The sequence below is a fragment of the Ascaphus truei genome, chromosome 22 (genome assembly GCF_040206685.1).
Source record: "Ascaphus truei isolate aAscTru1 chromosome 22, aAscTru1.hap1, whole genome shotgun sequence".
NCBI lineage: Eukaryota > Metazoa > Chordata > Amphibia > Anura > Ascaphidae > Ascaphus > Ascaphus truei.
Window position 1 is genome coordinate 14,017,455 of NC_134504.1, and position 17,985 is coordinate 14,035,439.

Below are 17,985 nucleotides of genomic sequence, written 5' to 3' on the forward strand. Positions count from 1 at the left end.
GCCCACTCCCTCGTTCCTTCTCCCAATGATCCGTCTCTTTTCCTCCTTCCCTCTATCTCTCGCCCATTCTAGTCTCTCCTATTCTCTCCCCAAAAAGCTAGATCTTCCCCTCTTCACCCCTAACCATGTTCTCTGCCTCCATCAAGTTTGCTCTGCTCTTCCTCTTCCTATCTTGCTTCCTGTAACTCTCCCCTTCTCTCATCCACTCCACCTCAATCTCCCCCACTCTCCCTCCCCCCTCTCTCTCCTCTCCCTTCTCACTCCCCATCCATCTCACAGATTTACTTCTAGTGACCTACTTTGACACTCTTGCTGTTGTTAAAATGCAGGAAATCCATCTAAGTAAATCCCTTGATGTGTTAGAGGACAGGCTGGAAGGAAAGATGGGTGTACTCATGACTTCCAAATAAATGTACATAATGTGAGATGCACCCAGGTTAGTCTGCTGGGGAATATGCAAGCAACTGTGCGTGAGAACCATGCGTCAAACCCGGGGATATTACCTAGGCATAGAGGAGGCACTGTCCTTTACTGGAGATTGCAGGACCGATATAAAATAAAGTGTGTGTATGTATACATATACATATACATATATATATAGTCAAATAGAACAGTTGGCACTCCTTAGGTGCTGATAGGCTGTAGGTGCTTGCCCCATATGGATAATATAGACATACGTTACCGTTCCAAGGTCTGGTAAAGCAAGAGACAGCACTCAATTGTAGAAAACTTCACAAAGTGTATTTGTGAAAATAGTGGTACATCAAGAAACCCAACGTTTCGGTCCTCCAAAATGGGACCTTCCTCACACTTTGTGAGGTTTTCTACAATTGAGTGCTGTCTCTTGCTTTACCAGACATTGGAACGGTAACGTATGTCTATATATATATATATACAGTATATTGACCTGAGGAAGAGAGGAAAACTCTCGAAAGCTTGTCCTATGACATAAATTGTTAGTCCAAATAATAAAGGTATCACCTAATACTGAAGAACTCATTAATTCTGCACTATATATGTGTGTGTGTGTGTGTGTGTGTGTATATATATATATATGCGCGCACACACACACACAATGTCATATAGGAGGGATACAACAAAAGAATGAGAAATAAACAAGAATACAGTTAGTGTTAGGATGTGCAGACAGGTCATGCATTGGTGTGGCTGCATAGTGGTCATGCATTGGTGTGGCTGCATACTGGTCATGCATTGGTGTGGCTGCATAGTGGTCATGCATTGGTGTGGCTGCATAGTGGTCATGCATTGGTGTGGCTGCATAGTGGTCATGCATTGGTGTGGCTGCATAGTGGTCATGCATTGGTGTGGCTGCATAGTGGTCATGCATTGGTGTGGCTGCATAGTGGTCATGCATTGGTGTGGCTGCATAGTGGTCATGCATTGGTGTGGCTGCATAGTGGTCATGCATTGGTGTGGCTGCAGGCTTGTAATGCTTTGGCCAAAGAATTTAACTAAATGACCCTTACTTATGAGAAGACAGACAGATACGTTTTTAACTATATCATTTGTCATATTGGATGTGGCATTGTTTAGTTTTTTTGCCTTTTGTTGTATACATCTGGTCACACTCAATAGTTCTCCTTTGGACACAAATATATATGATAAGGGGGGTGTTTGGGTTCAGAACTTGCAGGGATTGTGTATGGTTATAGGGGAGGGTCAGAATCTCACAGTACTGTTGCCACACATTGTGTCATTGGAGCTTGTGATGCATTTTAATGGAATGCCGAGAGTTTTTTTTCCCCCCAATGTACTTTGTACGTGAACTTTTTAGAACCTCACAAGTCTCTTCTTCAGATGTAACGGATATGTCAATAACCCAGCTACATGACAGAATCAAAGAGGCAGCTGCAGTGTCAGCAACGCAGGGAACAGCAGACATCGCCTTACACAATGCATACATGTCACACAGCCCCCTATTCACCAGCCTTCAAAGCAGCTCCCTGTGTAATTAGCTCCTGCAGCAAGTCCTTGGCTGAGTTAGGGGCAGGGTGGTGACGTCAGACATGTCACTGGCAATGAGGCGGGATGACATTTCTGTACATGCTTCTCCTGTTCCCTGCAGCTCATTAGTACAGGGAGAGAGCTGGAGAGGAGCTGCTTCTTCTGTAAGCTGAGACATGACTCGCTCCACACACACACACACACTGATCTGCAACCTGCCAAGGGTGTTCACTTAATTTGGGTCACTTCTGGATTGCCAGGGGCGCTTTCTCTTTGCTGGGGTTTCCTATGGCCCTTGTAGGGAAGGTGGGTTATTTGGCACTCTGGTCTTCATACGCTATGCTCCCTCCAGAGAGAAAGGAACAGATATCACATGAATTCCAAGTATGTACTACAATGTGCTCGGTGCATAACAAACTTTATTTGAACTGGCATTGTGTGTTTTTACCAAAGCAGCATAAACACTATATACATGTGTAGGCTGTACATAAGTTTTCCAGGCTATGCACGTTTAGAACTGATAAACACAATGTGGTTTGTGTATCAGTGTTTATTGGCAGTGGATGGGTGATACATTTCTCTATGTAACAAGAACACTAGTGTAGCTGAGTTCCCCCTCCATGTGAAAAACCACCCTACGCGTTTCATGACACTAGGTCACTTCGATGTCCCTGACGAAGTGACCTAGTGCCATGAAACGCGTAGGGTGGTTTTTCACATTGAGCTGATCACTTGTGTGGATTTGGTCATGGTACAGGAATAAGTTGGCTCTACTGACTTTATATTTGCCATTTTTCTGAGTTTCCAAGGACTTTGGAGGTACATACAACTACAGCGCTACATGCGCAGTGTCTACTAGGACATTTGAGTCACGACGCATGCGCATTGCGTCATCCGGCGGCGACGGCACCAGCAGGTCTGAGATCGCGCCAGCGGGACATGCGGCGAAAGCGCGTGAGGTTTGCAGACGCTTTGTGAAGTTCCTCCATTGATTCCAACTCGGATTCCATCTGCAGCTGTTGCTGTTACCTGCTGATTTACCTTTTATATTTCGTGAGTAGGATTTCAGTTTTAGACCTTCCGGAAGGGATCCTCTTATCAGTGTATATCTTACAGTTGATTGTTATCACATTAATCATTTTTTCATTAAATGTATCAGTTTTTATTGTAGCTATTTTGTTTTCATGTGTTTTGTGTTGTCAGTGTTTGTTTGTTTGTTTACCAGTTTGTTTTCCAGTGTTGCACTATGATTTGCCTTTCTTATCCCCACATGTCATGAGACATCAAGCAAATCACCCTTGGATTTCACTTGGACTGTGAGGGCTGGACTATCACTGGTTAATCACTCAGGTGATATTAGTTTCATCCAGGTGCCGTTATATTGTTTTTTGACACCTGGGGTCAGCAACGCCAGTCCTCAAGGGCCAACCAACAGGTCAGCTTTTCAGGATATCCCAGCTTCAGCACAGGTGGCTCAACCAGTGCCTCAGTCAAAGACTGCACCCCATGTGCTGAAGCAGGAATATCCCGAAACGCCTAACCTGTTGGTAGCCCTTGAAGGCTGGCGTTGGCCGCCCCTGGGTTAAGGAGAGAAGACACGCTGAGAATAATTAAGGCTGAGTGTTGTAATTCTCCGAGGCCTGAGATATCTCAGATACACTGAGACCCACACAGAGAGGGGGGCGATGGCAGCGCAAAGGGAAAGGTTTTACATATCAAAGTCTTTCCTGCTTTTGTAGGTATTTCCACAGGCTCTTCAGAAGTCTACATTAATGATATCCTTTTAACTTGTGATTCTGCAGCTTGGTAATAAAGATGTTCATTCAGCTGTAACATTTAAACTATGATTGGAACCCAAATGCTTTTCCCTTTTAAAAAAAAATGTTCTTATACAGGCATACCCCGCATTAACGTACGCAATGGGACCGGAGCATGTATGTAAAGCGAAAATGTACTTAAAGTGAAGCACCACCTTTCCCCACTTATCGATGCATGTACTGTACGGCAATAGTCATATACGTGCATAACTGATGTAAATAACGCATGTGTAACAGGCTCTATAGTCTCCCCGCTTGCGCACAGCTTCGGTACAGGTAGGGAGCCGGTATTCTGTTCAGGACGTGCTGACAGGCGCATGCGTGAGCTGACGTTTGCCTATTGGGCGATATGTACTTACTCGCGAGTGTACTTAAAGTGAGGGTCCTTAATAGGATATACAGGCATACCCCGCTTTAACAATTGAGTGAAGATTGTGACACATCACAAGATCACTCACAGAGTGTACATTTGTGGTGCACACCACACTAATTATTTTTACATTTTTGTGAATATATTAAGTGAAACACAAAGGTGATAAAGTGAAAAATAAAATGAAATTTAAAACTGACACGTGGTATTGATGTAGCTGATTCCCCCCTCCTCCCCCTTCCCACCGCCTCCCCCCTCCTCCCCCTTCCCACCGCCTCCCCCCTCCTCCCCCTTCCCACCGCCTCCCCCCTCCTCCCCCCTCCTCCCCCCTCCTCCCCCCTTCCCACCGCCTCCCCTCGCCTCCCCCTTCCTCCCCCTTCCCACCGCCTCCTCCCTCGGGGGGCGGGGAGGGGGGCGGGGGGGGGGGAGGGGGGCGGTGGGGGGAGGCGGTGGGAAGGGGGGGGACGGGAGGCGGTGGGAAGGGGGGGGGAGGCGGTGGGAAGGGGGAGGGGAGGCAGTGGGAAGGGGGAGGGGAGGCGGTGGGAAGAGGGGGGGAGGCGGTGGGAAGGGGGGGGGGGAGGCGGTGGGAAGGGGGGGGGAGGAGGGGGGGGGAGTGAAGGGGGGGGTGGAGGGGAGGTGAAGGGGGGGGGTGGAGGGGAGGTGGAGGGGGGATGGAGAGGAGGTGAAGGGGGGGTGGAGGGGAGGTGAAGGGGGGAGTGAAGGGGGGTGGAGGGGAGGTGGAGGGGAGGTGAAGGGGAGGTGAAGGGGGGGTGGAGGGGAGGTGAAGGGGGGAGTGAAGGGGGGTGGAGGGGAGGTGAAGGGGAGGTGAAGGGGGGGTGGAGGGGAGGTGAAGGGGGGGTGAAGGGGAGGTGGCGGGGGGGTGGAGGGGGGATGGAGGGGAGGTGGAGGGGAGGTGAAGGGGGGGTGGAGGGGAGGTGAAGGGGGGGTGGAGGGGAGTTGGAGGGGAGGTGAAGGGGGGGGAAGTGGAGTGAGGGGAGGTGAGGGGAGGTGAAGGCCGCTCACCCATCCGGCACGTCCCACGTGGATCTGAGGCGGGAGGCAGCTTGTTGTGGCCACTCCCCCGCTGTGTCCCGGGCCCCCTGACTGTAGCGGCGCCGGGGGTGGGGGTGAGGGGGGAACTGAAAGCGCGGGAAACAGGGAGGCTTCCGGCCGCCGCCGCGAGGGGGGATGGTGGTCCTTCAGGCCGCCGCCATCTTGGGCACTCGGCACTACGAGGCAGCCTGCCTGGCCACTGGCTCTTCCCCCGCCGGGGAGGGGGGTGCATGTGGGGGAGAGGTGGGAGATATAGAGGATGGGGGGGGTCTGGCACGGCCGCTGATACGGGAGGGGAGGGGGCGCGCTGAAGGGGTAATAATAGTGTGTGTGTCCCGCTGACTGTAGTGGCGCCGGGGGGGGGGGGGAAACAGGGAGACACGGGGAGAGGAGGAGGTACACGGGGAGAGGAGGAGGTGCGCGCGGGTGCTGCTAACACGGTGAGCCCCGCTAATGTATGTAACACCCCCCCCTACTGTGTGTGTGTGTGTGTCCGCCCCTTTGGCCCGTCACTCCGCCTCAGGCCAATGAGAGGTGCGGGGGCGGGCGGCTCAAGGGACCAATGAGATTTCCCTTAGGGACACAGGAAGATGCAGACAGGCATACAGTGCTTTCACTAATATATAATAAGATCTGCACACCTTGCTTACACAGTCTGCTGGCGCAACAGATTATTTCAATGGGTTTCCCCGCACCCCCCTCCCACCCGCTTTCACCATAAATTGCGAATAAATTACAAAGGGATAAAAACAAACCCTGGCTTTTTTTTTTTTTCTTCTCTCTTTTATTGTGTAAAAATAAACTCAACAAAGTCATTTCAGCAGTAAAACCAACATAAAAGCATGAATAACAATGAGGAACATGAAAGGATTCAACATAGGTTGTTAATCTGTGGCAGGGGCGGCCAAATCCAGTCCTCAAGGGCCACCAACAGGCCAGGTATTAGGGATATCCCTGCTTCAGCACAAGTGGCTCAGTCTTTGGTTGAGCCACTGAGTGACCCAGCAGTGCTGAAGCAGGGATATCCTGACCTGGCCCTTGAGGACTGGAGTTGGCCACCCCTGATCTGTGACTCCTCACCCCATAAAACCCCAAAGAGAGAGAGAGAGGGTGTGAGAGTGTGAGAGACAGCAAGGTCCAGGTGAGGCATTTACAGCTTTGGTTAGCAAAGTGTGCATTCTTTTGATTCAGTTGTATACATTATGTACAGCATATAAATACCCCATTAGCAAAATGTGAGCTGTAGGAGCGTTGTGTTGAATCGGAAGTTTGCAAATTGTGCTTAGATTTAGGTGACCAGCCTTTTTTTTCAGACAACGATGTCTCTATATGTTATTGAAACAGCAAAGTCAAAGAAAGTCACCCTGAGCCAGAGCCTAGATCTCCGACGGCCTCAGCACATGGTGCAGCTTCTACGTGACATGCTCTATAATGGGCCGTTCTGATAACAATGTCCATTCACCGCTCCAGAGCTGCCCAGTTAGAACCAAGCCAGGGTGATTCTGCAACCTCCCACTCAAAACGCTCAAAGGGGCTTCAAGTGATCACTACAGTCCATCCACAATCTGCGATAACCACATAAACCACACCATTAGAAAAACGGATCTGTTCGGTGAAAATAAGTGCTCTTTCTCTACATTTTGCTCACATTTTTACAAGACTTTGAGGGAGAGTAGCCCGAGTTTAAATGGAATTGTCATTCTTTACTCTATTACAAAATAACTTCATAGTTAATAAACTTCCTTTTACAATGTGATATAGAGACGTGAGTTATCAAAAGGAGGAAGGCTTTTGGGTGCGAGAAGCATCTAAACTCGTCAGAGGCAAAGGTAATGATATTCCCCCATCAGCTGCAACTTTAAAACATTGAGTCAATATATTGGGGGGGGGGGGGGCACATTATACAGTACTTAGGCAAAAAAATACGCTGTGTTTCTAACAGCATCCACCATAAAATGGCATTTACCTGAGAGAGGCATATTTGATTCAGTGCAAGTGGGAGTACAAGGAGGAATAAAGTGAATTGACATCTTTAGTGTTTGAAATGGTTTGTGGCTGCATCTAATGGAGTCTGTGGTGCTGAATGGACAGTTCTTCATAGATACTGCAAGGTCATAGATACACATGGAGCTAGCTATTCCTCCTCTAACCTGAGCCTCTGATATAGTGTAGGGCAGGAGTTCTCAACTCCAGTTCTCAAGACATCCCCCCACCCCCCTCTCCCCCTCCAGCAGGTCAGGTTTCAAGGATATCCCTGCTTGAGCACAGGTGGCTCAATCAGATTGAGCCACCTGTGCTGAAGCAGGGGATATCCTGAAGACATGTCCTGTTGGGGCGTCTTGAGGACTGGAGTTGAGAACCACTGATGCAGGTTAATTTGTAGAGCTGCATAGGGGTGCGTGACCTTCCAAAGGCTTTGACTATAGGTCATATTGAAGATGGCAGAGAACAAGCTTTCTAATACAAAAAGATCATAGGCAGCTTGTAAAGAGTCCAAACCAACTGCAAAAGGGGAACTTATTTAATACAGAAAATCCTGCTAACTGTGTTTCCACACAAAGCTAATTTTGCCATTTCATTTTTTTTTTTTTTAAAGAATTGTTGATGTTTGTTTAATTACACCAGTTGGTAGCTGACAAATAGCAATTAAATAAGAAAATATCAACCAAGTGTCCTGTCACAATGTTGCTTTTCCAGCATTATTATATTGTCGAATCAGGATATTAAAATAAATGTGTATGTATGTCACCACCAGCAAAATAAATTGGAGATGAGAGTGAAAAGGTTGTAGGCGTCTATCATGCATGGCGTTTGCAGGCCGCTTACAAAAAAAAACCAAACCTTCACTTAGCCTGAAAGGAAATGTTTACTTTTATCAAACTCAGAAAGTATCAAAGTCTTACACAAATACATCCATATTGAAAGGAAATGCTACTGCTCCTCCCTTTGTGTCTCCGTACATGGGAGGAATGCTGTGTATTGTTCAGCATGCTCTTAGCTACTGCTGGAGTTAATGAAAACAAAGCCATTCCCCAAACCCTCATTGCGTGAGGCTCGCGAACGCACCAATCTGCGTGTTGCCTCATATCGCTCACAGGCACCGATCTGACCAGAGAAGGAAAAATAGCTGGCAAAAGGCAACGTTGCCACTGACAGACCACATAACAGACATTTATTGTAATCATAATAATTAGAATAAGATAAAGAGAAGTCTAAACAGTATGCAAATGAAGACAGATGTGCTGAATATTTGCACCAGCTCAAGGCACTCAGGATTAACCCCATCCCTGCTGGAGGCACTGGTAACCCATTGCTGTACAATGCCCTGACGACCCCTCCAACAGCTAAGAGGTTAAACTAAGTTGGCAATACGTAAACTGGGGGTGGCCACCTCCAGTCCTCAAGGGCCACAAACAGGTCAGGTTTTCAGGATATCCCGGCTTCAGCACAGGTGGCTCAATCAGTGGCTCAAAGACCGAGTCACTGATATGAGCCACCTGTGCTGAAGCAATGACTGATTGAGCCACCTGTGCAGAAGCCGGGATATCCTGAAAACCTGGCCTGTTGGTGGCCCTTGAAGACAGGAGTTGGCCGCCCCTGACGTAAACCAAACTGTCCGGGGAGCCCTATAAACACAAAAGTGAAATTATCTTCCTAAAATCCTTTATCTTCACTGTTGCTCTCATCTAAAATGTCCTCGTGCCCATCTTCTCCGCCCTGAAACTCTCACGCCAAGCTTCTGACACACGGGATGGGAATTCTTTATGATAATACAAGTGGATTCGCTGAATTTTTATTATAATTTTTTTTCGCTTCTTTTTGTGACTTTTTTCATTTTTTTTTTTTTATATATAGATTTTTTGCAGGATAGAAAATGAGACAGCCATGTTCTTGATGAGCCCCCCCCCCTTTGAGGGAGAGGGCGAGGGGGCTGGGTGCGTGATGAGGACGGATGAGATCTTTTAAGCTGGGAAATGAAATCCAGTACCCAGAGGTCTCAGTTGATCTGACGACATGCATCAAATGTCCACTTGGTGGCGCCACCGTAGATGTCTATGTTAGCCTCCGCCCAGGTGATAACATTTCCGGTCAGCGCTTTGTTGCTGCAGGTTGCCAGGTTGTACACCTCCCCGACTGTAAGCTTCCTGTCCCAGATGTTGAAATGGGCCAGTTCCCCAACAAAAGCTTGAGTGGCATCAAATCCACCTCCCAGTGTGTCCTTATGAGAAATGAAAAAAAAAACAATGAATATTGAAGGCATAGAATGGGACCGCCAATAAGGACCGCCAATCAGGTCCGCCAATAAGGACCACCTGGCCATTATCCTTTCTGCTGTCAGACCACTGACCCTATTTGATCCTTGAGTTTCTTTCATATGCCGTATGTTTATCCCAAGTATTTCTGGATTCCCTTACTGTGTCTACCACCGCTGCTGGGTGGCTGTCCCACAAATCCACCACCCTTTGCGGCAAGAAGTACCCCCTCACATGTCCCTTGAGCCAGCCACCCACCCCCTCACATGTCCCTTGAGCCAGCCACGCTCCAGCCTCAAAGCAGGACCCCTTGTTCTAACACTTTCTTTGAAATATGCTTCCGTTCTGTACCTTGTTGTATATATACTCTATATATTTGAAAGGTTACATCATATCCCCCTCTCCTCTGCAAGCTCTATATACTAATCTCTGCACTCACCTGTTAAGATGAATGAAGAAGCCTTAATTGGCATCTACCTGAGTTCTATAGAGTCGTGAGCAAGCTACTCTGGAGTGCTGATCTTGTATGTAACATTGCTTATTCTGTACATATTGAAGTCTTTTAGTTTTTCTTAAAAGGTTTTATGATGTAGACCATGCACCATTTCAGTAGCCCTTTTTTTTGCACAATCTCTCTCAGTTATATACGTCCTTCTGGAGATCCGGTCTCCAGAACTAAATACAGAACTGTAAGTGAGGTCTTACCCACAATCTGTAAAGTGCCATCACCCCCCTCTATGTCTGCTGCGGATACTACTCCTTAGACACCCTAACATCCTGCTGCTAATACCTCTCCCTATACACCCTAACACCCTGCTGCTAATACCTCTCCCTATACACCCTAACATCCCGCTGCTAATACCTCTCCCTATACACCCTAACATCCTGCTGCTAATACATCTCCCTATACACCCTAACATCCCGCTGCTAATACCTCTCCCTATATACCCTAACATCCTGCTGCTAATACATCTCCCTATACACCCTAACATCCCGCTGCTAATACCTCTCCCTATACACCCTAACATCCCGCTGCTAATACATCTCCCTATACACCCTAACATCCCGCTGCTAATACCTCTCCCTATACACCCTAATATCCCACTGCTAATACATTTCCCTATACACCCTAACATCCCGCTGCTAATACCTCTCCCTATACACCCTAACATCCCGCTGCTAATACATCTCCCTATACACCCTAACATCCCGCTGCTAATACCTCTCCCTATACACCCTAACATCCTGCTGCTAATACCTCCCCCTATACACCCTAACACCCCGCTGCTAATATCTCTCCCTATTCACCCTGCTTTTAATACCTCTCCCTATACACCCTAACATCCTGCTGCTAATACCTCTCCCTATACACCCTAACACCCCACTGCTAATACCTCTCCCTATACATCCTAACATCCTGCTGCTAATACCTCTCCGTATACACCCTAACATCCCGCCGCTAATACCTCTCCCTATAAATCCTAACATCCCACTGCTAATACCTCTCCTTATACACCCTAACATCCTGCTGCTAATACCTCTCCCTATACACCCTACCATCCCGCTGCTAATACCTCTCCCTATACACCCTAACATCCCGCTGCTAATACCTCTCCCTATACACACCCTAACATCCCACTGCTAATACCTCTCCCTATACACCCTAACATCCCGCTGCTAATACCTCTCCCTATACACCCTAACATCCCGCTGCTAATATCTCTCCCTATACATTTAAAACCAGAGACAGAACATGAAACACAGACAGAGCTCAGTGCACATTGAGTGAAACTTATACACGGTACAGTGCCTAAATATATATGTATAGATATCTATTAAATAAAATGGTCTTTTAGTTTAACACTTTGGCCAAAGTGTTGTAAGCCCCTGAGCCACTATACGGCAGACACATCTCAAGGGTCCATAACACTAATATAAATTCTTAATAACCTGTGCATTACCAGGAAGAATGATTTATAATAAATCTGTCAAAATTAGTTGCATAGTTCTAAGTCTGATTGAAGCTTTTATTATCCTGGTATTGTACAGGTTGAGATGTGGTCTGCCGTGTAGTTGTCACACTTGCCTCTGATCCGCGCGGAGACCGACTCAGGGAAGCACCACGGGGCAGAGTCATGCGCCCACGCACTGCCAGGGCAGTGCAGGCACAGCGGCGTGATGGCGGAGCTCCGCGAGACGCATCGCGCACGCGCACGGGTTGCTCGGCAACCAGGAAGCAGGAGAACGTGAGGGAGCTGCTGGAGCCTCCCACAGGCGGAGACTTGCTGAGTAAACCGCATGACGTCATCACGTCGCGACGCGCATCGCGCACGCGCGCGGGTTGCCCGGCAACCAGACCTAGCATCAGGAAAGCCTAATTGCAAGCTGTTTTTGATCAGTGTCTCTCTGACACCATTGGTGGACCAGTACACACCCCTGCAAGGTAATTGGACCCTTCCCACATATATACCTGCTTCTGCCTGTCCTTCATTGCTGAGCATAAACTCCTGTTTATGCATTGTGCTCACCGCTGCTGTCTAGTTTTGTCTTGAACTTTGTCTGACCTGTTTGACCCTGCCTGTTACTTGGATTTCTACACTCTCCAGCACTTTGACCCCGGCTTCGTTACTCGACTACTCTACCTTCTATTACCCAGGACCTTGGCTACGAAACTCTACCTACCCGGACTCTCCAACCCTGGAACACGGCAAGTACCCTGACTACCCTGTCCTCTCCAACCCTACGACGCGGTACGACTAGGACTACGCATTCCGGACAGGACTGCGTGGTTGTGGGTCGGTGCCTATCAATCCCCACCTCAGCCCCGCGGTCTTCCGTCCTGTTTGTGGTGAGCGCAGCGTGACAGTAGTGGCTCAGGGGCTTACAACACTTTGGCCAAAATGTTAAACTAAAAGACCATTTTATTTGCTGCTAATACCTCTCCCTATACACCCTAACATCTCACTGCTAATATCTCTCCCTATACACCCTAACATCCTGCTGCTAATACCTCTCCCTATACACCCTAACATCCTGCTGCTAATACCTCTCCCTATACACCCTATTGCTAATACCTCTCCCTATACACCCTAACATCCTGCTGCTAATACCTCTCCCTATACACCCTAACATCCCACTGCTAATACCTCTCCCTATGCACCCTAACATCCCGCTGCTAATACCTCTCCCTATACACCCTAACATCCCGCTCCTAATACCTCTCCCTATACACCCTAACATCCCGCTGCTAATACCTCTCCCTATACACCGCAACACCCTGCTGCTAATACCTCTCCCTATACATCCTAACATCCCGCTGCTAATACCCCTCCTTATACACCCTAACATCCTGCTGCTAATACCTCGCCCTATACACCGTAACATCCTGCTGTTAATACCTCTCCCTATACAACCTAACATCCCACTGCTAATACCTCTCCCTATACACCCTAACACCCCGCGGCTAATACCTCTCCCTATACACCCTAACATCCCGCTGCTAATACCTCTCCCAATACACCCTAACACCCCGCTGCTAATACCTCTCCCTATACACCCTAACACCCTGCTGCTAATACCTCTCCCTATACACCCTAACACCCTGCTGCTAATAGCACTCCCTATTCACCCTGCTTTTAATACCTCTCCCTATACACCCTAACACCCTGCAGCTAATACCTCTCCCTATACACCCTAACATCCCGCTGTCTTTCCACAATTGCTCTGTTAAATTGCTTGCACATTTGAAAGTCACCTGAAATAATGATTCCCATGTAGTCTTCCTCTATTGTGGTTGACATTATAGTGTCATTAATCATGTATTGTGCCATTTGGATTTTTGTAAACGCAGTGCATTATTTTTGCACTTTCTGGCATTCATTTGCCGTTGCCCCACTCCAGAACGTTCCTCTAAACTATCTCATCATTCATTCTCCATGCGAGACATGTGGCTCACTCATGTTTGCCTTACAATGGCGAGTCAGTAAACTCATTTCATGTCTTTTGAAGTGTCTTCATCCTGTTTTAACCCCTTTCGCTCCCATGAAGACCACATCCCCCTTTCAGCCCTGAGGGGCTGTTAGAGAATGAGGAGATATGTCCCTGGCATGTGCCCTTGCCTTTAGATCCAAAAGGCTTCTGCAATACCACAATATGTCCTTCCAAGCTTGGGTTGCACCTTACCTGCTCTTGGCCCAATACAAGCACACCCTGATGTTTGATGGGGTGATAGGGTGCCAGGTTCTCTCCATTCCCCCTCAGCATGCCATCCTGATAAGCCTCCCAGACACCATCCCTGGTTGTCCAGGCGATACAGATATGGTGCCACTTGCCGTCATTAATCACAAAGGGCAATTTTGCCACCTGTAGAAGACAAGAAAGCAGTGTTTATACAAAGGATCTGCCTTGTGAAGGGAGGTCCGCAGACCCCATTTGTATAAAAACAAAATGATTTTTAAGGTAGCAATGATCGCATTGGTGGCTCAATTCCATCGAGGCCCATTCTTCAGCTTTCTCCGTTGTATTAACTTCAGGAAAGGGACTGTTTTTCTTAGTATCATTATTATTAGTAGTAATATAGATATTAAGATAGTAAATGAAGGCAGAAAAAGACCTAGCGAAGAGCAATGGAAGATGAAGAGAGTGAGAGGTCTCTTCAGAAGACAATACACACTGAATACATGAGAGTTACAGCTGGTGTTGTTACCTTGTCATTAATAAGTATTTCCATGGGGTTGTTCCCCCACTCAATCAGCACCAACTCATTGGCCTGCCCAGGAACGGCATAGGAAAATGGGGTTCCGACCCCTGGGGATGCATTGGATTTGAGCCACATGCAGACGGTGAAGGCGTACATCTCCGGGAGGCTCTTCTTCACCTTGGCGTACATGTAGTTGGTCCTCAGGGGGAAAGTGAGCTGGAACTTGTCTGCAGGTCTGCTCTCTTTCTGACCTGAGCAGCAGCAGAAAAACAGACACACAAAGAAGTGTTAGATGAGCTCATGTCTCGTTCCCATCACAGGCCTCTCCAAGCACAATAAACATGCTGCATTGTATACTGATATGGGGTATCTCTGCACACATCCATTCTTCAAAGACCACCTTACACATCAACAAACACTATGTTCACATCACTTCCCCCCAGAGGCCTTACGGGGGTGCTCCTGCTGCAAACCCCATCAAAGTTACATTTAATCCTGGCCAGGATGGAAATGCTGTGGGAACTGGCTCTCTTTTTACAACCCTGTAAAGCAGCGAATTACGAACACTGATCAATATTCCGCTGGCATCCAACGGCAGCAAGCTTCAATGGGCACAATTACACAGCTAGCTGAGGTCCGGGAGGAGGAGGAGGAGGGAAAGTGCTGAGAGTGCAGAATCTGTCCTAGGTCACCTAGAACACAACTGCGGCTCTTGTTCACAATCAAAGAGCCTGGATACAACACTCAGGTCTCTCTGGGCAGCACATCCACAGTATGAGGATGACATGCGGAATAATCTGGGGACACATTACATTCATGGGTAGGGAGAAAGACAACTTCGGATTTCAGAAATGCAAATATGCACTGCCTTTTGTACAGAGGATGTGCTGATTGTGTGACAATGTACTCATGTGATGAGATACATGTGACAATACTTATTGTGAAACATGCCAGCGCAATCATTTAGTAGTGAGAAGGGGTTGGGCAATGAAATGATGTATTTTTGCAGATGGTGAGATGTTGTTGGTGAAACATGAGAATTACTCCCAGATGTGTTTTTTTTTTTATATATATATAATCTCAGGTCTTTATCGCATTGAACAAATAACATATCAGTGCGATCATAGAATACATGCGTAACATCAGATTAGAAATACATTTGTAAAACTGAAGAACGTGGCTGTTTTATCAATGTTATGTTACCAAACCAATGATTTTGCAGCTCTTTATTCGGCTCATATATATATATATATATATATATATATATATATATATATATATATATATATACATATATATACACATATACATACATACATGCACGCGCACACACATAACTGTGATAATAACAATAACATACATATACATATGTATATATATATACACATAAATGAATGTAATATATATAATATATCGACGCACATACATTAGTGTAATAATATATATACACACACACATTAATGTAATATTAATAAATATATATATATATATATATATATACACACACACACAAACATACATTAGTGTAATATTGTTGTTAATAACATATTTATATACATGTACATACATTAATGTAACATTAATAGTAATAATTACATATATATACATGCACATATGTACATTAGTGTAATAAATAATATATATTAATGTAATATTAATAAAATATATATATACATGCATATACATTAGTGTAATAGTAATAGCATATATATATATATATATATCGCACAAATAAAAGCATTTCGTTAGCCACAGAACGGTACCGTTTATTTATTTTTTGATTATTTATATATATATATATATATATATATATATATATATATATATATATATAATCAATAACAGGACACACACAAAACAAAATAAAAAATCAAGGTAAGGGGAGGGTGCATACTGTCCAAAAAGATAAAGGAAAACAGGACAGGCATTCCTATATGCATAAGGGTGAAATTGACTGACTCAATGTTTCGGTCCCACTGGCACCTTTCTCAAGAGTAATAATAATAGCATAATATAAATTATATATAAATTATATATATATATATATATATATATATATATATAATTTATATATATACACACACACACTGTATATACACACACACACACATTAAGTTTACGTTACTGTGCGGTTTACCCTTCTCCAGGTCTGTGATCCTCTGGTGCAGAGAGGTTAAGGTGCTCTCTATCTTGCCTCTCTGCTCAGTCTCATTCTTCGGGTTTAACTTCCCTTCCTCCAGGTTATTCACTCTGGAGAGAACTTGCTTCTCCAAGTCATCTATCTTGTTCTGCAGCAGATCTTTCAGGCTGTTGGTTTGGGCGGAGGAGTTACCTCTGCTGTACTGCTGCATGGAGCATGAGATGCAGAGACACAGTAAGTGGATTGCTGCAAACATCACTAACACTGCCTAACTTGGGGTACTTTCTACATTAAACTAATTAAAAGCTTACCGTCTTAACTCTCTGGCTGATTGAATGGCCTGCAACGCAATGCAAAGTAATACCTCACCGGCCCCTCAATCAGGGGACAGCATTTTAATGGCAGATTCATGTAAAATATACATTATAACACACATGATGTGAAAACCACGCCATTCTCTCAAATAGGAGATTAATGTGGTATTGGGATATAATAGTTTTCCCTCTATTGTTTTTTAAATTCAGTTTTCCCTCCTACATCTGTATTTTTGCCCCATATAAATGAGGTGTGAGCAGCATGTGCAGGCGAGAGAGACCGGGGTCCAGATAGCCAGTAGACTGGGCAATCTCACCTCCAAGTTTTCCAGCCTGGTCTTCAGAGCCTGCAGTGTTTGCCCAAGTTGGCTGAGGGTCTCAGCTGTTGGGGTCCTTGACAAATCACCCATAGTGTTTTTGGAAGTCCCAGTCTCCTTTTTTCGGGAGCCGGGGGTGCCTGTTTTGGGTTCATTGGGGAGGATCTCTAGGAGGGTCTGACCCTCACACCTGGCCAGCTTGGTGGTCAGTTCCCTGATGGTGTCCTTGTGGTTCATGATAGTCTCCTTCTGCTGGAGCACCGTCTCTCTCAGCTGCAGGATGGTGGTTTTCAGGTCTTCTGTGGGACCGCTGCTCTGCATTGAGGAAGTGCACATATCCATGTCAACTGGCACCGAGGTGCATATAAACTTGGTCTGGGCAAAATTCTGCGCAGACCCCCTTAGAAAACAGAAAGAGAGTAGCAGGCATCTCCAGCAGGCTCCGGGGATCATGGCTTGGTTGGGCGCACAGCTCCTGTCCTGGTTACCTACTCGGTTTCAGCACCACGGAGCTGTCCACGATGTGCGGAGACTGCTGCAGTGCCAGCCCCTTATATAGCGCGGGGAGGAGGGAGAGCGTCACAACGGGGAGGAATCCCTCTTTAATTGCCTTGTGACAGGCAGGGGCTGAGTTTAAGGAGGTCCAGCAGAAATCAAACAGCCTCCTCAGTCTCACACAGCACTGGGGATGTGCGTCCCTCCTACTGCAAAGAGCATGCAAGCAGCAAGAGCCACATCCAGGATACACACACACACACACACACACACACACACACACACACACACACACACACACACACACACACACACACACACACACACACACACACACACACACACACACACACACACACACACACACACACACACACACACACACACACACACACACACACACACACACACACACACACACCTGGACCATGACACCTCTTTGTATTGTGTCCCGGAGTTGAAAGTGCGTCTGGGGGTATAACACATGCGCTTCATGCAGAAGAGTTGTGTGTTCGGGTGGGTGAAGCAGAGCACATTGTGCAATTGTGGAGTGTGTGTTACT

The 17,985-nt window shown here is 46.5% G+C and overlaps 1 protein-coding gene across 1 annotated transcript; it reads right to left on the reverse strand.

Moving 5' to 3' along the window:
* Window positions 1-6,854: 6,854 nt before the first annotated feature.
* Window positions 6,855-17,464, reverse strand: NPTX1 (neuronal pentraxin 1). Its single transcript, XM_075580042.1, has 5 exons — window positions 16,929-17,464; window positions 16,295-16,502; window positions 14,164-14,408; window positions 13,641-13,820; window positions 6,855-9,424 (listed from the first exon to the last, which is right to left on the reverse strand). Exons 1-5 carry the CDS (start codon window positions 17,379-17,381, stop codon window positions 9,203-9,205), a joined length of 1,308 nt encoding a protein of 435 aa, XP_075436157.1. The 5' UTR covers window positions 17,382-17,464; the 3' UTR covers window positions 6,855-9,202.
* Between the last annotated feature and the right edge of the window lie 521 nt (window positions 17,465-17,985).